The sequence below is a fragment of the Gopherus evgoodei genome, chromosome 17, assembly GCF_007399415.2.
Source record: "Gopherus evgoodei ecotype Sinaloan lineage chromosome 17, rGopEvg1_v1.p, whole genome shotgun sequence".
NCBI classification, from domain to species: Eukaryota; Metazoa; Chordata; order Testudines; family Testudinidae; genus Gopherus; species Gopherus evgoodei.
This window is the reverse complement of record NC_044338.1, coordinates 10424977-10447884: the sequence shown is the minus strand read 5'-3', so window position 1 is coordinate 10447884 and position 22908 is coordinate 10424977. Positions and strand designations below refer to the sequence as shown.

Genomic DNA, 22908 nt, shown 5'->3' with positions numbered 1-22908 from the left:
TAGACAAGCGGTGATGCAGCCTCTCAGTCCCCTTAGGGCAGGGGTTCTCAAACTGGGGGTCAGGACCCCTCAGGGGGTCGTGAGGTTATTACATGGGGCATCGTTAGCTGTCAGCCTCCACCTCAAACCCTGCTTTGCCTCCAGCATTTATAATGATGTTACATATATTAAAAAGTGGGTTTTTTTTAAATTTATAAGGGGGGGGTCACATTCAGAGGCTTGCTATGTGAAAGGGTCACCAGTACAAAAGTTTGAGAACCATTGCCTGAGGGCTTGTCTACACTGGCCATTTACAGCGCTGCAACTTTCTCATTCAGGGGTGTGAAAATACACCCTTCTGAGTACAGCGCTGAAAATTGCTGCAAAGCGCCAGTGTAGACAGTGCTTCCAGCACTGGTAGCTACGCCCCTTGTGGAGGTAGCTCTGCTGCGACCACGCAAGCCACGTTAAAGCAGCCGTAGACTATCCCTTACTCTCCAAAGGAGAGGTGACTAGCATTTTCTCATTGTTCCAGGATATCTAACTATTTGGCAGGCTCTAAAAGTCTCCGAGCCAAAGTACTTGGGCTTCTTTTATTCACTCACAACATTCTAATCTGTGCCTGCACTTAATTTTAATGACAAACCCTTAGGCTTGCACGATCATTAAAAAGAAAAATCTGATATTATCTCCAGCATTGTCGACTTTTCCCACAAAGTTTGCGTTGTTCACAGGATTGTTAATACAACAATGAGTACTTGTAGCACAGTAGCTCCTAGCAAGATCGGAGCCCCATTGTACATAGATCGTAAGTTCTTTGGGCAAGGACTGTTTAGGTAGGCGAGACAGACTAGAGACCATACTAGAAGAGTTATACCAGTATGAGTCTGTCAGTTGGGGAGGAGGGGGGTGATTTTTACCACTATAGTTATACCAGTACAACCCACAGCACAGACACATTGATACCAGTATAAAGGTGCGGTTACAACACTTACCATCTCCGAGCATCCCCTCACAGCCAGACCTATCCTTGCAGCACTCTGGCTCAGCTTTCCCACAACCATCTTTGGCTACTCCAACCATGGAGGTCACTGGGCTCTCCAGCCATGCCACTTTAAAGCAGTTTGCCCTTTCCGGGACAAGAGAGTCTATTGGACTGTGTCTAACAGACCCACAAAACAGAGGATCTTCAATCCAGCATCTTTTCTTGTCAGCCTGGTCTCACCCACTGCAAGTATCCAGGCTCTGAGCCACACCGCCCTCCAGTCCAAGCCCCAATCCTCTACCAGGGCATCTGGGTGGCCACAGTCCTCAGACAGCCCCCTGACCCTCACCTGGTCTTCTGCCTCTCCATCCCTATAGGAGCAGCCTGACCACTTGCCTCCCAGTTAACCCTTAAGTGCTGGGCCCCTCTTTGTAGGAATCCCAGCCCCTGCGCCCAGGGCCAGCCCTAGTCCAAAGGGTGCCCCAGGCCAGGAGCATCTTCGGTCCCCCCTCCCCCGCAATTTGGGATACTGTAGGAGATTCTACAACAGTCCAGAACATTCTAGGAGGTCAGTGAAAAATAAATCCACATACAGAATATCTGGAACATGTTACCTCAGACAATCTTTTTTCCCCTTTTGTCATTAAAAGCAAAAACAGCTCCCCAAGCCCAGCACACACCCCAAGGCCCACACCATCACCTAGGTCACCTGCCCCTAAATCTGGCCCTGCTTGCACCTAGCTACAGGTGTAGGTGTAGTCAGGCAGGGCTAACTGGCTCTGAAAGGGGCACGCTTCCCTGTTACAGGTGCTTTATCTTATTTTGCTACCTGAACTAGAACAAGCTATAAACTCTTTTAGATTACTGTTAAATCTATCTACAGTATGGGATAATTGCCGCTTTAATTGTGAAGGCATAGTTAGAGCAGAACTTTCCACAGCTGACAAACCCTAAGGATAGGCAAAAGGAATTGTGATTATCCTCATATTACAGATTGGGAAATGTGGCAGTGACAAGGAGCACCACTCACCACTGGTCTGGTGCCTCCTCCTGCTTGTTCTCAGGATTAGCTCTTGAGGTCAACACCCACTTCCACGGTTCACATGCTGTTGCTCTGTCTCTCCCTGTCGTCTGCAGCCCATCCCTCGCTCCAGAAACTGCAGTGTGGTTTTCATGACTCAGCCCTGGAGCCAGGTCACTCAGTGTTCCCCCTTCCAAGGTGGCAAAGTCCCTCTCACTACCTCATAGCACCACTCCCTCCGTGGCTTGTAGGTGAACCCAGGTCCAGTCTGACTTCAGGTTCCAGTCCAGGGACCTGCAGCTCAGCAGTTCTGTACTTTCCTCTCACTGCTCCCTAATTCCCTTTCTCTCTCTTTCTCTGGGTGCACCAGTACCAAAACCCTCTTCTTCCCAGGGACTACTACTGCCTGCCTTTCTCAGCAGCCCTCATGTGTTGCCAGCTACTTGGTTCTTTACAGACCCCTCATGTTGCTGCACAGCTGAACCTGCTTCTAATTAGTTCCCTGCTTCATGGCTCTTCCTCCAGGTGAAGCCTGTGGAGTTAATTGGCCTGTGGGCCACCTTAACCCCTTCTAGTTCTCTGTGGGGTGGTCCCCCCATCACAGACCCAGATCCTCAATGGTAGTCAGGAGCCTAAATACCTTTGAGGATCTGGGCCAGAAAGATTAAATGACTGGCTCAAGGTCATGCAGGAAGTCTGTGGCAGAGCTATATATTGAAACCAGCTCTCCTGATTCCCAAACACAGACAGCATCCTTCTGCTAAACAGGATGAATATCTCTCTAATTCCTTTTATCCGTTGATCCCAAAGAGAAACTAAAAAAAAGAAAGGATGATCAAGAATGAGATTCATTTTTCATATAAAGGCTCCTGTTTGGGCTAAGCAAAACACAGCCTATTCGCAGCATTAGAATGTCCAGTTTCTTTAATGGGGACTGCTAGAGCTCCATTAGCTACTCTATAGCACAGCTTGGAAAACTTATTTAGTATTTATTAATTACGTAGATTGTAATGTTGCTTAATTCTTAGGCTGTAGTATTAATGACTTAGATTGTAAACTCTTCGGGGCAGGGACTGCATTTTTCTGTGTTTGTGCAGCCCAGAGCACCCTCCTGCATCCCTAACCCCTCATCCTCAGCCCCACTCCAGAGCCTGCACCCCCAGCCGGAGCCCTCACCCCTCCACCTGCTCCCCAACCCCCTGCCCCAGCCCAGAGCCCCCTCTCGCACCCTGAACTCTTCATTTCTGGCCTTAGCCCAGAGCTCGCACCCCCAGCCTCACCCCATTCCATCCTGCACCCCAAACCCCAATTTCGTGAGCATTCATGGCCCACCATACGATTTCCATATCCAGATGTGGCCCTCGGGCCAAAAAGTTTGCCCACTCCTGTTCTAGTCTGTCTCCCTTTTCCCAGTGCAGAGAGGGGAAGCAACTAGGATTCATCGCTTCCCTTCTAAACGAAGAGCCAGTCTGGTCCCAAAGGAGGCAATGCTAGAATTCCCAACAGCTTTGAAGCGACCAGCAATTGACCTTGATCTGCTAGAAAGAGAAACTGAAGCGGGTCCCAGCTTCCTAGCCAGCCTCCTCTGCATTAGACTCCACTTCTACCTCTGCCACTTATTGTAAACCAAAGGGTTTGAACCCAGCTGCTGCCCCATTCTCCCCCCACAGACTGACCCTCCCTCATTGCACTCAAATTTACACACAGCCCTGAGCTCACACACTATCCTTTTTAAATTGCCAGTGTGGTTGGAACCAGCCCCATTATTCATCAGCAGAAAGGAATGGATTTCATATAAGGTCCAGGTGCCAAGTCATTTAAAAATGCCGTGAAACAAACTCTCAGAGGCTTTTATTCATCTCTTGGGTTTACTGTTATATATCGGCCTCACATAATGGGCCTGATCCTGCTACCCTCAGCATGGATGCAAGCAGGATCAGGGCTCAGCTCCATAGATAACTGTTAGATTATTATCATAATGTCTGTAGCATGCAGCTCGGAATATCTGGCAGCCTTTTGTGATTGCAAAATATCTTTTCTATATTCAATCATGGGATTTCAGTAATGTAAACACAAAAAGCACTTCGTATGTTCACTATATGTATATATCTTTGTAATATGAAAGATAAGCCAGGAGCATGGGTCGAGGATATGCATGTTGTTTTCAGAGCAAAGGGTAAGAGTCCAGAAGCAAACTGGTTAGCAGCTGCTTTGTGAAGACAGTTTAATTCAGGCACCAAGCAGAAGAGCTCTCTGCATTTCAGAGGCCACTTCAGAACTCAGCCATCGCAGCCAGGAAGTGAAATTCACTGTTCATTTTGTGTTTCACACATCCTTCCAATGGGTGATCCATAGCAGGTGTGAAGCTAATACAACTACCAGCTAAAGAAGTTAGGTGCCTAAATACCTTTGAGGATCAGGGCCTTTCCTTAATCTCAACTAGTAGAGGGTTATACGTTTAGTGCTGGGGGTCTTAAGTGCAACCCCACCCTGGTGACAGCCCGTGATGGTGACCATACATACGAATATTCACTTACAAACATTTCATCATCAGAATGGAAGTCCAGTGGCTGAGAACTTTGATGCTTAACTCTCTGGTAGATGTCAATATACTATCCAAGCTACCTTGGGTGACAGGTTTTAAAAGCTGGACAATGCCAGAAGAGTGCTGACAACATCCTTATTCCAGTCCCCAGTAAAGGAGACAAGAGTGCTCTGCTTTCAGAATATGTAGAGCAAGAGATAGACAGAGTAAATTATGAGATATTTCAGTAGGCAGTTTACACTCTGCTCTGTTTTCACTTCACTGCTCTGCTCTTTGTCCTGGCTTAAATAAGCACCTACAATGGTTCAACTGAATGCTCCAGTGGCTCCATTTTTAAAAAGAGGCATTGTCACGTTATACAATAACAGGTTGCTCCATCACTGCAGCTGATGGGGCAGCATCTGTAATTATTATGTTGGTTACACATGGAGGAGACTTGTCATTCAGAATGTAAAAGCTACATGGCTGCTTGATAATATACTAATACTCTCCATCTAGCAAGAAATATCTATTTCCACATCAGCATGTCACTGAATTCTCTGAGACAGAAACATTTATCATGACGGTTTGGGCTCAGTCTAAGAGAGACCATCAAGAGCCATTATAAATTACAAGCCATCCAGCAACCCACTTTTTAAAGCATTAAACGTGATGATGAGTAAATGCGAAGAGCAGAGTTTGCCAGAATGATACATTTTCTTTTGATGGCTGTTTGATTTGTCTTCTAGATCTGACCCATGACCTTGAGACAAAGGAACTGGAAACTCACCAGCAAGGTAAGAGCAAAACCTTTTCCAAGTGATTTGGGATTTGACAGATGGGCCAACAGTAACAAGGCTGATGGGAGGGATAGCTCAGTGGTTTGAGCATTGGACTAATAAACCCAGGGTTGTGAGTTCAATCCTTAAGGGGGCCATTTAGGGATCGGGGGCAAAAATCTGTCTAGGGATTGGTCTTGCTTTGAGCAGGGGGTTGGACTAGATGACCTCCTAAGGTCCCTTCCAACCCAGACATCCTATATAGGAAGGAACATTTCAAGCATCCACACACTGCCCAACAACAGGATTCAACCATAACCTGGAGAGGTTAATATTAGGGGTTGGAGTGTAATACACTAGCTTTGTGACTGTTAAGTGTTTTTCTCTAGCGTCTGGTCTACAGAGAGAACAAAGGAGCTGTTACTGCTACCAGCCAAGGGTGTAATCTTTCAACTCAGTACATAGAGACCTGGTTTTTTGGAGCTATTGGATCAGGGATGTAGATGCAGATCCTCAAAATGTTGTAGGTATATATGGTTTAACTAATCATATATGACTTCACTGCTGAGACAGCTAACTGCTTCTGTTTGGGAGGATGATTTTGTAATGTAAACCCCTGTCCATATAGAAGTGATCTAAGATTATCAAACCCATGCAGGCCACCAGCCACTCATCAGACATCAATAACTTTCAGCCCTGATTAGAGCTGGTCAAAAAGCAGAAAAACAGTTTTGCTAACCATTTCAAAATGCCAAGGTTGCTTCTATTTTTGTTCAAAATAGATCCATTTTGGCAACATATTCAGTGAACATTTTAAAATATTTTACACATGTCCTCCTTGCAAGGGAATACTGACAGAGCTCCCATATCACACCTGAATGACTCTTTAGTGCTCAGATACCAAAATCCTTTCCTGAAAATCACAATGAGTACAAAAAATTCTGATAAAAATGTCAAAAAACAATATAATGAAAAATTTCTGGAAAAACAGAAAATTTCAAGACCATTTTCCCAAACAGGCCATTTTTCGACAAAAAAAATCCTTTTGTATGAAAAATGTCAGCCACCTCCAGTCACTACCCACCTCAGCTGAAGCTGAGCTGCTAAACTATTCAGAAGCCATCCTGTCTGACTGAGGGTTGCAGATCTATTGATTCCATGTCCACACAATTACTCTTCCAAACTGCAGCACATGCACCAAATCACGTGTGCAGGTGGAGTTGGAATGGCGTTGTCCCTTGCCCAAGGGCTCTGAGAAGAACCCTTCCAGGTCTCCGTTCGAAGGCGAACATTATCAAGGGCTTTTGTGACCAATAGCAGCAAAGATGGAGAAGCAGGTTTTTAAAAAATCTGCCATTAAAAATGTATTTCTGAAATAACCGGGATGACTCTATATTATCTGACTAATGAAGCCACATGCCTCTCTCTTCCTGACGAGGGCTCTGATGTGAAGAAGCCTAGGGAAGGGTCAGCGAGTGACAGCTTCTGTGGATCAGAACGGGGATTATACACATAAAATAATTGTCATGTGATTACTGCTAAAGGACATTTCAGTCTTAATAAACCTTCTTAAAATAGGAAGTGCTTTCCAGTGGTCAGAACAGTGGTCTGGGCACTAGGAAGGATTCCTGTTTTCTGTTCCCAGTTTTAGGTCTACTACTCACTTACTACACTAGGTGGGGCAAGTCATGTGGGGGCAAATTTTCAAAAGAGCTCAGGGCCAGATTTTCAGATGTTCAGCATCCACAATTGAAGGCAGATTTTCGTAAGAGCTCATCTTCCATCTGGGCACCTAAGTAAGGGCCAGATTTTCAAAAGTGTCTAGCATCCGCAGTTTACACTGTGCAATTTTTGCCCAGATTTTCAAAAGACTTTAGCACAGGGTTCGGCAACCTTTCAGAAGTGGGCGGCCAAGTCTTCATTTATTCACTCTAATTTAAAGTTTTGCGTGCCAGTAATACGTTTTAACATTTTTAGAAGGTCTCTTTCTATAAGTCTATAATCTATAACTAAAATATTGTTGTATGTAAAGTAAATAAGGTTTTAAAAATATTTAAGAAGCTTCATTTACAATTAAATTAAAATGCAGAGTCCCCTGGATTGGTGGCCAGGATCTGGGCAGTGTGAGTGCCACTGAAAATCAGCTCGCGTGCCGCCTTTGGCACACGTGCCATAGGTTGCCTACCCCTGCCTTAGCAGCACCTAATGTATTCCTAGTGTGCTGAGCTCTTTTGAAAATTCTAGCCTTAGAGCCTGATCCATTTCCCCCTGAAATTTGATGCCCAAACTCCATTGATTTCACTGGTCCAGGATCAGGCCTTTAATCCCTCCATATGTCTGTTTATCCCTGAGTAAAATACATGTAACGATATTTGCCTTCGACAAGTTAATATTGACAAAGAGCTATGATGAACGTCTACAGACATGCGGAAGTGCTGAGAATTGGACCCAAGCTCTGTCTAAAGCTGGAATAATTTCTTCTGCCTGATTTCCAAGGGAATAAATAAGTTGTTTAAAACTGGCTCACCCATTCTAGAAATTTACTTTGGGCAGTGGGAGGGTGGCCAGTCAAAGGACTCAGAAAAAATCTGGGAAAGCGCATGGCATGAAGGAGCAGCCACTTAAGTAGTCTTGAAGTAAAGTGATTGAATCTGCTGGCTTATTATCTGCAAGCGTCTGTTCATTCTTCTCCTTCTCTTGACATTGTTCTTTGGTTGTAGCCTTTTTATGTTGGTGCAGATGGAATAAATGCAGCTATTCTCCCACAAACACGCACCCAATGTCTCCACCTCTTTATGTACCCTTCCATCATCACCGCTGGTATTGTGCAGCAGAATCCCTTCCAGGCTGATGCTGGGGGCGGCTGGTGAGGGACTGCAGATTGCAGAATGTGGGTTGCTGGTCTGAATGCACCCTAGGCCAGAAGGGACCAGAAAGTTAGTCTGGTGTCTGTTGAGTGATCTGTGTGAAATGAGGTTGATGGGTCTTGGTCAAATCCACTACAAACCCCCCACTGCAGTGATCCCTAATTGGCCCCTGGTTGGCGGGATCAGCGAAGAGGCTAAGGACTGTATGGGTCACAGAGTCCAAACTCCACTCAGCTCTCCAAAGGTCTCCCCTGCACATGCAGGGCAGTTATCTCCCTCGGGTTTTTCTCTGTCTACTCTGCACAAAGCACCAGGCAGCACAACGTGACCTGCCGGAGAGGAGATACCAGAGTGAAGTGTGATAGGCAGGCAGACAGACTGCATATATGACACAAGAAACAGGCAGGCAGCCAGCCCAGATAGGCAGACAGACACGATAAAAACAAGATAAGAAAGAAAGAAGGAAAGACCTCGTGCCCATTAGACGCACACCCACAAAGAGTCCTACGGTAGCTGTATTTTTCTACAGTATAAAGAATGGCAAGGATCTGATTTCAGACTCTTGAATCCCACTCTGAGGAAAGACTTTCAATATATTTTTGTCCTTATCTTTTTGTCCTCCATCCCTCCCCCTTTCTGACTCCTTTCCCCTCCTCTTGAATAGCTCTTCTCTTGACATCCACTCAGGTGCAATTGGCCAGGGAGGCTGCCTAGGTCTCAGACACCATCTGACCAGCAGGGGGCACTATGTGAGCAGTATACCTCCTTTTATCCCTTATGGGGTGAATTTGAAACAAGAGATGCCTTGGTGTGGGCTTTGGACCCAGTCCCAACACACTGTGCCTCCCCATTCATGCCGTGGCTCTCCCCAGCGAGCCCGGCAGCAGGGCGGGGCCAGAGCCCAACTCATCCAAGCCATGGGCGATAAGAGACAGAAAGAAATCTGGAGCTCTCGGTCCTCTGCGCTGTTTTCAGCGCCTGGCTCTGTCCAATTAATCACACCACATTGTGCAGGGCTGGGCAGCAAGGCAAAGTGAGTTAGTTGGGGAACCCCTATTCAGACAGCCAAGCCAGGCATCACATCTGCCTGTCCCGGAGTGAGGGGGCCAGCGGGCAGAGATGAAGCATCTTGAGCCTGCCACACAAGACTCACTGAGAGGAAACACAGTGGGCTCAATCCTACCTGGGAGTCGGCGCCGTGACCCTGGGTGTGAATCAGGGCAGGGTTTTGGTATATCAGACATGGGGAGGGAGGGAGGGAGAGATGGAGAGGGAAGGAGGGTAGAGGGGGTTGAGAAGGAAGGTGTGATGGGTAGGGAGGAGAGGAAGGGAAAGATGGGGGGACTGGGAAACATGGAGTCAGAATAGGGAGGAAGAAGGGGGCCCAGATCTTTATCACCTGCAGCAAGTCAGCCCTGGTGTGGCAGAGTGCCAGCAGCTTTGGCAGTCGGCAGCGGCACTCGCCCTGCCTCCTGGCCAAAGGCGAGGTGCCAGCGTAGGGCAGAGCTCTGGGCGTGGACTGGAGCAGGAATTCTAAGGCGAATGGAATGCAGAGGGACCATCCAGGTGATGGGACTGGCTGAGTCCAAGGGCTTTAATGCTCTTGCCATGCCCTGAGCTCACTGAGCGAAACTGCATCACCCACAAAACCCCCACACGCCTCCAGCTCTTTTTTCCCTTTCAGCCCATGACAGCAGCAACGGCCCTGCAAGAACCCTGCTTTTTCCTGTGCATGGAGCACAGTGCGGAGAGTCATGGGAGCAGGGTTCTGCTCCCAGTTTTGACCCACTGGGTGACCTGGGGCAAATCATTTGACCTCCCTGAGCTGCAGTTTCCCCATCTATAAAATGGGGATAATGAAACTTGCCCCCCCTTGGGAAGCGCTTTGAGACCTGCGGCTGTATTGTTACTCTCTGTTCTCGGAAAGGCAGGGACTGACTAAGCCTGGTGTGGATGCAGATTCAGGTATTGTCACCAGTGGCACCTGGTACTGCTAAACTTAAGAGGTCTGCCACTTTCTCTGCCTCTTAATGATGAGCTACTCTGCTGGACTCCCTTCTCCCACTCCCGTTCGTTGCTATTCATTCCAACCCTCTAAAGTACTTGGGCAGTCCCAATCCCCCTTGGGTGCTTGCTGCTTGAGAAAAAGCAAAAAGTGCTGCAATATGGGGCTTTGATGCAACCTACAATTCTCACCGAATGAGAGCCCACAAAACTGAACAGAAGGCAGGTGGATGCCAGCTGACACACATGAGAGTTCGGGGCCTGATTCTTGAAGGGGACTGACTTCAATCAGGTGTTGGGTTTGCTCAGCACCTCTGGAAAGACAGTACAGATGGCCATAAACATTAGGAAGTGCTGATATGCACATATGAGAGGCTTTTGCAAGGTGCTGAGGGCTCTCAGCTCCCATCATCCTCAGCAGAGGGACTCCGTATCCAGGGAAATCAGGCAGGGCCACTCTTCAGAGGTGGGCCCCAGGTGCAAAGTTTAGCTGCAGATCTGAACATTCCCAAGTTTGCTGAGTGGAGGATGGGGATACAGCGGGTTGGGTGCAAGTCCCACCCCCTGCATTGCGTTTCCAGAATGCTAATTCTCCTTGTGCCTCTTAACTGCAGAATTTAAAGGCCTTTCATCATCACCAGGACTGTTGCTCCTTGAATTCGTAAACCCGGCCCCTTTCCTCTCCTGAGCCCTTCTCCAAAGTTTCAGTTTCCCAGTGGGAGGAACAAAGCTGCTAAACCGAGCCAGCCACTCCCATCAGTAGCTGGCATTTGACTGTCAGCGCAATCCAGGCTAAACAGATTACACATGTCCTCCCTGCAAAGGAATACTGACGGAGCTCCCCTATCTCACCCGAATGGCTCCTTAATGCTCAAGTACTTGACATGGGGCAGACAGGAGCAGTCAGACGGGGCTGCTGTCTCCACAGGATTCTTGGAAGCAGATGTACATCGTCAGATCTGTTTTGCTGCCTGGTAGGTGCAATCGGGTGGCTGACTCACCAAGTGTGCCCACATGGAGTACCTAATTTCCTTGAGTACCACCCACACAGCTCTTTCTCGCTTCTAGCACTTCAACTGCTTGTGAGCAGCAAGATCCTGTTCACTATATTTATGGGGCAACAACCTAAATTAAGATGCCATCAAATAATTGCTCTTCAAATGCCATTTATGTAATAATTACCAGCTGCAACTACCTCCCTTAATATCTCATTATAAAGCATTTTTTCTCCACAGCAGACACTTAAGAGAGGAGGCCATAAAGGCAGTTATTGATTATAAACGATTTAAATAAGCCCGTGCATATTTACCAGCACAGATTGGGAAGTAGCCCTTCAACAACTGGCCAGTTTCTCAAGAAAGTGGTTGCCTTCCAGGGCTTGCAGTGAAATCAGCTAGGGATCAGGGAGGGTTAGCAGCTCAGAGGCAGGGCAGGTGGACACTCAGGCTTTGTCTCACATGTTGCCATGGTCCACACCTGCCAGGGAGGGGGAGTGGTTGGAGTCCTTGGCAGTACAGCTATTCTGGGCTGCAGGGCATCCAGCTATAAATTAGGTCACCTTTGCCTTCACTCCTCTTGGGTGGGGCCTTCTGGGCCATGCACCATGAGAGGTGCAGCACAGAATCTAGCCTGAGGCCTTCCGTGTCTCAGTTCCCCATCAGTAAAATGGGGATAATCATAATTATTATTAATTATAAAGTACTATTATTTGTACTGTGGTAGCACCTAGGAGCTCCAGACATGGGCCAGGGCCCCATTGTGCTAGGCACAGTACAACCACATTAAAAAGATGGTCCCTTCCCCCAAAGAGCTGTCCTTCCTTTCTCCCACCCTTTGTCTGTCTTGTCTATTATTTAGACCAGTGGTCACCAACCAGTCGATCGCGATCAACTGGTGGATCCTAGAGGATCTCCCAGTTGATCACGATTTCCAGCGGTGCAGTGGGGCTGCGTGCTGTTCCTGTCTGCAAGCACCACCCCTGCAGCTCCCATTAGCTGGGAACGGGGAGCTGTGGCCAATGGGAGCTGTGGGGGCGGTGCTTGCAGAGAGAGAGCGCACGGAGCTACATGCCCCCTGCCTCCTCCCTCAGGGGCTGCAGGGGCGTGTTGGCCCCTTCCGGGAGTGGCATCGGGCTGGGGTAGACAGGGAGCCTGCCTTAGCAGCCATGCTACACTGCTGACCAGGAGCCACCGGGGGTAAGTTCTGCCCAGTGGGAGGCCACACCCCAACCTCCAGTCCTGAGCCCCCTTCTGGATACAGTACCCCATATCCCCTCCTGTACCCTGAACCCCCTCCTGCACCCCAACCCACAGCCCTGAGCCCCCTCCCAGAGCTAGCATCCCATACCCCCTCTTGCACCCCAAACCGTCTCCTGCACCCCAAGCCCCAGCCCTGACACCCCTCCTGGAGCCAGCACCCTGTACCCCCTCTGGCACCCCAACACTCTGCCCCAACTCAGAGCCCCCTTCACTACCCAAATCCCTCCCAGAGCTTGCACCCCTCACCCCCTCCTGCACCCGAACCCCTTGCTCCAGGCTCAGCCCAGAGCCCCCTCTGACATTGCGAACCCCTTGGCCCCAGCCCACAGCCTGCACCCCCTCCCAAACCCCTACCTCAGCCCAGTAAAAGTGAGTGAGTGTCGGGGAGAGCGAATGACGGAGACAAATGGGGATGAAGTGAGCAGGGTGGGGCTTTGGCGAAGGGGCAGGGCGTCAGGGAAGCGGTGGGGCCTCAGGGTATGGGCAGGGCAGATACTGGCTTGCCCTTAAATTCAAAAAGTTATCTTGGGCATAAAAGTGTTGGAGATCACTGATTTGGACTATAAGCTCTTCGGGGAATGACTGTCTCTCACTAAGTGTTTGTATTATGTGTATCTGGATGGAGATAGACAGACCCACCCACCAACCTACCCCTCAGGATTGTTCCCTGCAGTATATTATCTAATGCTTTGCCCAGCCCAGTTTTAAATATCTCTAGCAAAGAGACTTCCCCCAACTTACTTTTGAAGACTATTCCACAGGTTAATAGATTTTCACTGTTGGAGAAAACATCACACTATTCAGCCTAAATGGTCCTCTCTTTCCCATCACTCCTAGTCACCCTTCTTTGTGTAATCTTCTCCTTCACTGGAGTTTCCTTCCTTCAGATATTTGTGCATGACAACCACCCTTAGATATGCGCCTGTCTGTCATGGTTAGACAATATACTAAAAACCATCCAGATCTAAAGAAAGGAACCAGCAGGCTTAGGATGGGATAGGCCTTATCTCGCCTAGGCTAAAAGTGGCAACAATTTTGATTGCCTCTGACGTGAGTGGCCTTCCCTGGGCGCAACCCCTTGAAGCAGTGAGAAGGCAATGACCATGAGGAACATGCCAGTGGGAGTTTTGACCCCTGGTAGGGCCAGGTCAAAGGGTAGGCACCAGATGAAAAGCAGTTCTCTGAACCTCCAGGTTGAGGGGTTGAGCTATAGGCCAACAACCTATCCTTGTAAACAAGTTAAGTTATAGAAACACAAAGGAAGCCATTCCGGCAAACAGTGTGGTAGACAGAGATGGCAGAGACTGGTTCAAGCCTTACCTGATGACTGACAGAGTAGGAAGCCATCAGATTCAGACCCACCAGGAGACCTGAACTGATGATGTAGATACAAAGACCAGAGCGAATGGTGCTAGCTGATGATCACGCCCCATGTATTCTGTATCCTATTACAAAGTACCTGTGTTAGCAAGTTCCCCTTTCCACAGAAGCCCATTATAGAAAACAAAGTAAAATCTCCCTGAATAAACCCCGCTGTATATGACCATTTGCAAAGGCCAGCTGCAGTACTGCTGAGCAAGGAAAACATCACTGGGCTCCATAATGAGTTATTACCATACATGTAAAAAACTTCATACAGGCTATTTTTCTCTGTCAGGTATAGGACCATTCTATGTGGCTGTGTGCCTCAGGCAGAGCTGCTCCATCTCAGGATCATACATAGTATTGATGCCGAGTTTGCAGTTAGGGAGAGAAAGTGAAGGTCATACAAGCTGCTTCTTGTTTCTTTTCCTTCTCATTTCAGCTTTCCAAAATTGTGACTTCCATAAGCATGGCTATAGCCTTTTGCAGCAAATATAACACTGAACGTTGGACCTTTTGGGGCCACAAAAACACACACATGTACTGCTGTGTGCGAACAATGTGTCCACAATTGCTGCATGTACAAGCGCTGCTGAGTTCCAACCCAGAAGTGGCTGCATTTAAGTGGCAGGTGGTTGTGCTCTCTTTATATAGACTTGGCCAAATTCATTCCCTTGGTTGCTCTATGATTTGAAAGCAGAACCCCAGTGGCAGAAAGTTTGCCTAGATGTGGGGAGAGGCACAGTAGCACAGGCTGCATGCCCTACCACCCCCCTCCATGGCCTAGAGACAGTCAGAACAACTTACAAAATGGGCAAACCAGGCAGGGAGCGGGCAGGGTCTGAACACAGAGGTGATGCACTGATTTAACACACCTCCCAGGATGCCACCACTGGCAGGGGTCATACAAAGCAACCTTCCCCTGTACTGATGCAGCTGCCCCTGGTGGGAAAGGAGGTGAATACTGCACTACCAACACCCAGAGAGCCGAATGTAGCCCTCAATCTGACCCTGCCTTTGGGATCTTTCTGCACAAAAGTTGCTTAAGGAATGGAGCTCAGGATAACGATTGTTGCTATTATCAGTGATAGTTCAAACTGTGCCTGTTTCATAGCTCCCACAGTGAATACACAACTGCTAATTATCAAGTCTTCCCTTAATGGTGCCTCTGTCAAGCAGGGAACTAGTAGAAAGACTGTTTGGTGCTGAAAAGAAAACAGTCACGTGATAATTCTGTCCAGGGCTGGCTGATGCACAGGGAGCTAATACACTCACCTTTCCCCTCTAGAGACCCTGGTTCAAATCCCATGTGAAAATAGGCGGGGTGTTCTAAACCATTATGTGATTCACAATCCCTGTTCAAGAGAGGCCTAGCATTGGAACAGTGGGGCCTTTTAGAGCAAATAGGGTGACCAGATGTCCCGATTTTATAGGGACAGTCCCGATGTTTGGGTCTTTTTCTTATATCTCCTATTAACCCCCACTCCGTCCCAATTTTTCACACTTGCTGTCTGGTCACCCTAAGAGCGAGTTACACTGGCAGAGCTGGCGGGTGGAGGTTTGCCCAGCAACAGCCTGTATTTATGCCTGACTTGAGTTAGTTTCATGAGCAACAAGTTCATAGGGGGGAAGAACAGCACATTTTAAGCTGCAAGGCTTGATTGATATTTGGAATGGTGTGGCTACTTTAATATTTAAAGCATGAGTGATTGCTAGAATCTGAAGTGAGCCTTAACTGAAACTGCAGCTCCCTATGACCCAAAACACTGGGAGAGTTTGGATCATTTCTTTAATGCTGTAATGTTTCATGGTGCTGTACAGACACACCGTTTTCTCCATCATTTGCCATCTTGATTAGGGTCCCATTCCAATCAAGGGAGGAGCTCTTTTGACAACCTCTCCCTTAATCATTGTAATTCAGTTTTTCTCCTCGTGTTAGGTTCTCACCTGCTGCAAAAATGCTGACATTTTTGAACCAACCAGAAGCAGCAATGGCAGGCTAATTCTCAAGACAGCTTGTTCTTAGGAACTTTCCCTCCCAGTGTTGTAGCATTAAGAGGTTCAGGTAAGCATATGCCCTTCAGGATACCTCTCCAAATCAAATCACAGTTCTGATCCTTCCAGGTTCTACCCACAGTTAATACGCTGCATAAGAGCACTCATGTCTTTGAATCTCTCTTACCTTTCTTGTATTCTGAGGTGATGCGAAGAGTTGGAGTAAGACCTTTTCCTAAGAATGGACTTATGCACACACAATAAAAATGGTCATACTTAGCACTTACGTCGCATTTTATTTTTGCAAAGGAAAGATGGTCCTGTGGCTAGGTGGGTGTCAAAGGAACTGAGATATATTCTTGGTTCCACCACAAACTTCCTAATGACCTTGGGCAATCGCTTCATCTCTCTGTCCCTCAGCTTCCTCGTCTGTAAAACAGTGATAATTTCTCTGCCTCAGTAGGATGCTGTGAGGCATCATTCATTAATGTTTTAAAACCCTCTGAGATCACCAGGCAGAAGGGATTATAGAAATGTAAAGTATTATCCAAATTGCTTTGCAGCCATTAACTAATGAAGCCTCATCACCACACCTCTGTGAGCTGGCTGAGTAAGTGTCATGTTATAATCATGGCATACACACAGAGCAATTAGATGAAAACATACAATACTCTTGCTGGAAGGATGCCACATAATGCGACTTTATTTCTTAAAATCCAGAAATTTAGCACACAAAAACTAAAAGCAAAGAGAGAGAAAGCAGGCTGCTCCCTAAGGCAGCGCAGCATAACTCACCTCACCTTGCTCTAGGCTACCTCTCTGCAGACTGACTGCTGTGCTGAGGATCCAGATCACACACTTCCCTACCACAGCCCTCTAGCCCGCAAGCAAGAGCAGGAAGAGCTTTTAATTTTACCAGTTTTCAATACACCACATGTCATTGTCCCCACGTATGGGGGTAAGAAAATGAAACACAGAGAAGATAAGGGGATGTGGCCATAGCCACAAAAGGGGCCAGAACTATCTATCATAGCGGTTCTCAAAGTGTGGGTTGGGACCCCAAAGTGGGTCATGACCCCATTTTAATGGAGTTGCCAGGGCTGGCATTAGACTTGCTGGGGCCAAAGCCCAAGCCCCACTGCCTGGGGCTGAAGCCAGAGCCCCACTGAGTACTGTGGGCCTGGCACTGAGGCGTGCTGAGTCTGCTAGCTAGACCACACGCTTCACAGACTTTCCCATTCTCCTTGTAATGCCAGGCTCTGTTTTTTGGGCAGCTCCGACGTGACTCAGAGGAGGCTGGGCAGAGAAGCCGTCAGTCATCAGGATGAAGTGTGGGAAGGGAATATTGGGGTGGGAGCCACTGAGAAACTGGCTGCTACATCCAGCATCTCTGTTTTAAAAGTCCTGTCAGCACTTCCAGGCTCCGGCAGTCAGTTGCTGACAGGAACCGAAAGAAGGCAAACAGGCTACGCATTATTAACCAGGGGTGACTGTGCAGTGAGCAAACAGGCACAGAAAGAAATGCTGACTACACGCAGAACACACGGTGTTCAGCAGATGCTTGTCACGCTGAGGGATCCAGTCACTTCAGGGCGGGTTGTACCATAGCAGGGATCAGACCTTGACTGGACAGGACACTAGGGGAGAGACTCCGAAGGAGAATGGGCTAGTTGAGTAAATCTATTTACTTTGATCTTTCATCGGAATACAGACGAGGGAGTCTGTTGTGTGTTTGTGTGGTGGGTGCGCAGCTCCACGGCTGCTCGCACCATCCTTAATAAAGATATTGTGCAATGACTTGACTGTGCCTAATGCAGGGGGAGCGGGGAAAGGAGAGAGGGGACACCTCCCAACAGCCCCGGGCTTTGTGGGACCGTCCTGCTTTGACCCCTAAGTCCTGCGCCCCGGTTGAAGTAGAACATTCCCCCCGTTCAGTGGTACCCAGGTTCTGCATGGTGCATACCATAGTCAGAGGCAGAGCTAGGGGGGGAGCTCAGAGAGGGGAGGGATGCTACCCCTGGGGCGAGCTGGTCTGGAACTCAGGGGCTGATCCTGGTGTGGACTCGGGGGCCAGCAGCTGCAGTGGGGATGGCTCGACGGGGATTTGCGGTGCCCAATGGCGTTCCACTTTAGCCACTTGAAATGCAGGGGGATATGGTGAAGGGTTGCGTCTGCTTCCTTCACATAGCGATCTCAGGCTAGGTCACAGAAAACCAGCTATGCGGGGGGATGCCAGGTGGCAGCAAAAGGGATTTAACCGAGCAAAGCCAGCAAAATGAATAACAGACGGCCAAGGCAGGGTGAAGCTGGGGTCAGAAGGATACAGAGGTAGATTAAAGGCAGGTGAGTGCTAAGAACTGGGGCATGGCATGGCTAGGTGGCTTTCTGCTATTGCAGCCAGCAATAGACCCAGGTCTCCGTAGTCTCAGTCCACTGCTCTGACTATTAGACAACCTCCGTAGGGGTCCAGACTCACCAGAACTTTCTCCGTTCCCCTCTCTGGGGCAGACTCTTCCTCCCAGCCTAGCATCCCCTGGATGGACGTGTTCCCCCACCCCAAGTGTTTGACCATCCTCTCACACAGAGCTGCCGGCCCACCAGAGCCAGCCTGATATGTTTTTGGAGGAAGTGAGAAAAGCACCTAGGGTCCCAGATAGGGACATCAGTTTCTTAGACCTCTCTTGCCATTCCCCTCCCCAGGAGGCTGCTGCTCTCCTCTTACCCCTGCCGCTTGCTTTCCTATTTACTTTATTGCCTCCACTGCTGTGTTAGCCACTTAGCTACCAGGGGAGCACCGATATGTAGGCACAGCCCTCCCCACTCCCTAGGGCCAGGCCCACAGGCTGTTCCAGATAGCAGTGCACTGTACATACTGATTTCTCACCCCCTCTTTACCCTAGGGACTAGATCTTAGTTATTATTTGTATTATGGTAGCACTTAGCGGTCCCAAGCAAACAAGTTTATTGTGCCAGGTGCTAGATAACACATAGGAAAAGACAGACCTTGCCCTAAACGTCTTACAATCTAAAAAGACAAGCTGGAGAAAAGGTGAGCCTGGATCCAAGTTCATCCAGCAAAGTCAAGGTCTCTGAAAGCCTAGTCCAATGCCTTTCCAGCGAATAGCCCATTTTTGGAGCTGGATCATTTATACCGGGAAGCAGGGGACGGGAACTGATGCCTTCTGTATTCTCAAATGTAGTAAGCTGTAAAAGTAAGTTTATGCAGGTCCTGCCTTATATCACAAGCCTGCCTTAAGCCACCCTCTTTCCCTCGCCCCACTCCGGTTTCGGAAATGGTATTCCTGGCTATTGCCTCGTCACACAGGAGGATGGTTGGTTTGAGGCTGCATTTTCATTTCTCTGCATGCTCTAGAGAACAAGCCGTGCCCTACTGGTAAATCTGTTTGGCTTGAATCAATAAAGGAGCTGACATAGGTGTGGCAAATTCACTGGAAGGCGGCCAGTCAGAGTGGATGTGAAATGGGTTTAGGAGTCAAATTTTGGGTGTGAACCTCAGAGCAGCATCTGCTTTGAGAACGTCTGGATTCTACAGTAATTCTTGCTGGAGTCCTGTTTGAGGGTGGAGATGAGAAAGGAGAGACCTGGATTCTGCCTGGTCTTTCCCTGGAACTTGCCACAAGTGCAAAGTGCCAGGGACAAACGTGCAGAGAATTCTCCCTTCAGCGTGCACTCAGCTCAACCCCGGAGCAGACCCTCCTGCTTGTGATTTGAAAAATGATACAGGGCTCTTCATGTTGTGACTAGAACTGCCAAGAAAAAAAAAATCCTAGTGCTGCTACTGAATTACCAGCAATATTATCGGGCATTGCTAACGGCAAACGTTCACTGCTCAGAAGGGTATTGGGTGAACCTTAAAATATTAGGGCTCTGAGTTTGCAATGGGTGGATTAATTTCTGCCTTCCATTGCACCCGTTCAACCCTCAGGAGCAAAAACTGGCTCGTGATCTGTGTTTATACTCCTCTCCCCCACCCCTCCATCATTAATGTAACTGAGGGCGAGTTGAGACAAAGGAACGTGATGTCATTACCTCTGTTAGAGACTGTGAGCATGTCTCCGGCCTGACAACTGGCAGACACCATTAACATTTTTTAGCAACTGCTGTGTGTTGGTTCTTAGAGGTTTTTTATTACAATGCTCGCTCTCTCTCTCTCTTCTTTAATATCCTGCCCTTTTTATGAATCTTGATCGGTGACCATCTGACTTCCTCTTCTTTGGCGTCAAAAGCTCCACATTTGCAGCTATGCAACATCCACTTCACTGGACTAAAATGAGTGTAAGAGAATGGAGAGCCAGACAGATACGTTGCAAGGGTGATGCTTAAAACAAGACTGAACAAAGGCTGTTCCATGAGGGTCTGCCTGGGTGTCTAAAGCAGCCGTGTTCACCAAGGCTTGGATTTTCAGGGGAACCAAAGGGATTTAGGCACCAAAATCATATTTAGTGTTAGGTTTCTTAGACGCCCTAGAAAATCCCAGCCTCATTAATAAGAGGATAGAGGAGAAATCTTCAGTTCCTTCATAGATAATGGGAAATAACCATGAATGCAAAAAAAAAGAAGCCCCAAAACAACAACTACCAAACAGCATATCAGTGAAAGGTTAATAGAATCATAGGAATTTCCACAGTGGATCAGATCAATGGTCCAGCTAGTCAGGGTGCCTCGTTTCTGACAGTGCCCAGAACCAGATGCTTCAAAGGAAGGTGCAGGAATCTCAGTAATGGACAATTATGGAATAACCTGCCCAGAGAGGAAGAGTCTTCCTAACAGCAGCTAGCAGTTGGCTTGTGCCTTGAAGCATGAAAGTTTATAGTGACATGGAGAGCTGCTTCTCCAGCTCTCTCTGGGTAGAAAGGACAAGTCCCTTCAGAAAAGCAAAAAAATGCACATTATTTCTGTACAGCCGAGGGTTTTTATATGTATTTTTTTCCTCCTTAGGTTCTCAGTCAATCATGCTCCTAGCTCCTCTGTAATACTGGATTAACATCCTCCATTCTCTCTAATCAGGTTGTGTACTATCTGGAAAGAGGTCAATGACACCTTCTAATACGTTTAGTTGATTGTTTTGCAGTATTTTTTTTCCTCTTCTTCTCCTGACCCATAAACTCCATTGCAGGGCTCAGCTCCGAGGTCAGCGCTGAGAACACACAAGCGCAGGATTAAATTTTGCAGCCAAAGAATAAGTCTCCCGTTCATAAAATATCACTGTATTCAGCATGTCAAGCAGGCTTGCTTCATCAGATACCATCATCGGACTGAAGGTTCTGGCGTCAGCTGTGTATGTGATACATTTAAGTGAGAACAGTAGAAGTGGAAAACGGATACTGTGTTTGGGTCAAGATTCCATTTAAATTAGGGGTGAGGAACATAGTCCTTGTTTCAAGGGACATGTTATTACTTTAGTGCCAGAGTTATCTATGTTCCACACAAGTTTAGCATCCACTTACTTTTATTTCTGACAATTATTTACATATGAAATAAAGAATCATGAAACGGAGGTTTTAAAAGAGTCATTTCCACTAGGGGAATGGGACTCACAGCATTTCAATATCCTGGATAAGTTTTGTTTATGTCCCTCAGTTTGGATGCAATCTACAGGAATTGTTGAAAGGCTCCATATATCCCCTGAGCTATCCTGTCCAATCCTTCCCCGCCTTTCTAATTCATTTCACTGCAAACTAATGATGTCATTTTGAACACTGATTATTGTCCTGTTCTCCTTAGATGACATTGATCAGGAACTGGAGGAGAAGTGCAAGATCATGGAAGCCCAGCTGCATGAGAAGGAGAAGGATAATCTGGAGCTGAGGAAGGAGCTCAGACATAAGGAGACCTTGGTGTCCGTGCTGAGATGCAATCTCAGGAACAAGGAGAGGAAATTCCTTGAGGAACTGAAGAGAAGAAGCCACCGGGTGACTGTCCTTAACACGGAGCTGCAGAAGCAGACGGAGGCTGCTGCTTATCTCTCCTTCCAGCTGCATGCCACCAAACAGAAACTGCATGGCTCCCAGCAAGGTGGCAAGCCCCCCTCTGACAGGCCTCTGGACAAACCATTCCCCACGCAGCCTTCCAGTGAGACGAGGCCCAAAAAACGAATCCACAAGTCTCATGTTCGGAGGTTGGTGACCGACTGCTCCTATAGCAAGGGCATCATCAAGGACTCCTTTCAGAGGGAGAGGATGAGCAGCTTTGAAGAGGCAGACCCCATGCCCGACCCAGCACTTTTTTTATACACTAAAAGGCACCACGCTCCCCATCGTCAGAAATTTGAGCCCAAAGTCCAGGCCCTTAACACAGCAGGGGCTGATCTGAGTGACAGTGCAGCTGGAGGCTCCAGCCTGCCGAGACCCTCCTGTCTTCATTCCCAGGAGCAAGCGGAAGGTATGAGCATCAGGCCTTCAGCCAAACCCAAGCCCTGGAAGGGTGAGAAAGGCAAACAGCATGGATCCAGCCCCAGGAATTCAAAAGGCTTGGAGTAAAAACAAAGAAAGCAGAACAGTGTGGCTACTAAATGCAGAAAATGAGTTTGGCTATACCAAAAAAGAGACTGGGACCTACAAAGATTTCTTCCCCACCATCCCATCAAGAAGTAAAATACTGTTCAGTTTGGATTTCCTCAAGGAGCTAGAAACAATCTGGCTCGTCTAACATTTCCATTCAGGATGACCATAGAATGGCTGTCTTATCCCAAGGGATGGTGGGGCAGGGGAGCGGGAGGGCAAGCAGTGCTGAGGGCATTTTGAATGTTGTTCTGGAGCTGACTCCAAGAGAAGATGGGCACAGATGTGGAACGTGGAGAGAAGGTTTGAGCATGGATTATTAACAATTGTCTAGAGCGTCCCTTTCGTAAAAATTAAGATTTCTGAGACTAAAATCTCTTACCGTTATTGTTGTCATTGTTCCTTCTAGATAAAATTGTTCTTATTTTCATTGGCACTAGGTAGCGGTGGAGGGGGGCAGGGGTGGGGATAGGGAATGGCAGAATTGCACATAAAGCCGTTCACTGATGGTGAACATGGCAATTGGCAGGATGCGCCAAATTCTTCCTTGGTTCTAACTTCATGACATCACTGGAGTTGGGACCGGGATGAATTTGGCCCAAAATGTCTAATA

At 47.8% G+C, this 22908-nt stretch overlaps 1 protein-coding gene across 1 annotated transcript in view; it reads left to right on the top strand.

Annotated features, from left to right (window-relative positions):
• CCDC92B (coiled-coil domain containing 92B) overlaps nucleotides 1–22654 on the top strand; it is a 52171-nt gene extending 29517 nt beyond the window's left edge. Inside the window, exons 3-4 of the mRNA XM_030536735.1 lie at nucleotides 5259–5306; nucleotides 21520–22654. Coding sequence (XP_030392595.1) covers nucleotides 5259–5306; nucleotides 21520–22274 — 803 coding nt within the window. The 3' untranslated portion in view covers nucleotides 22275–22654. The remainder of the gene's footprint in view (nucleotides 1–5258; nucleotides 5307–21519) is intronic.
• The last annotated feature ends 254 nt before the right edge of the window (nucleotides 22655–22908 follow it).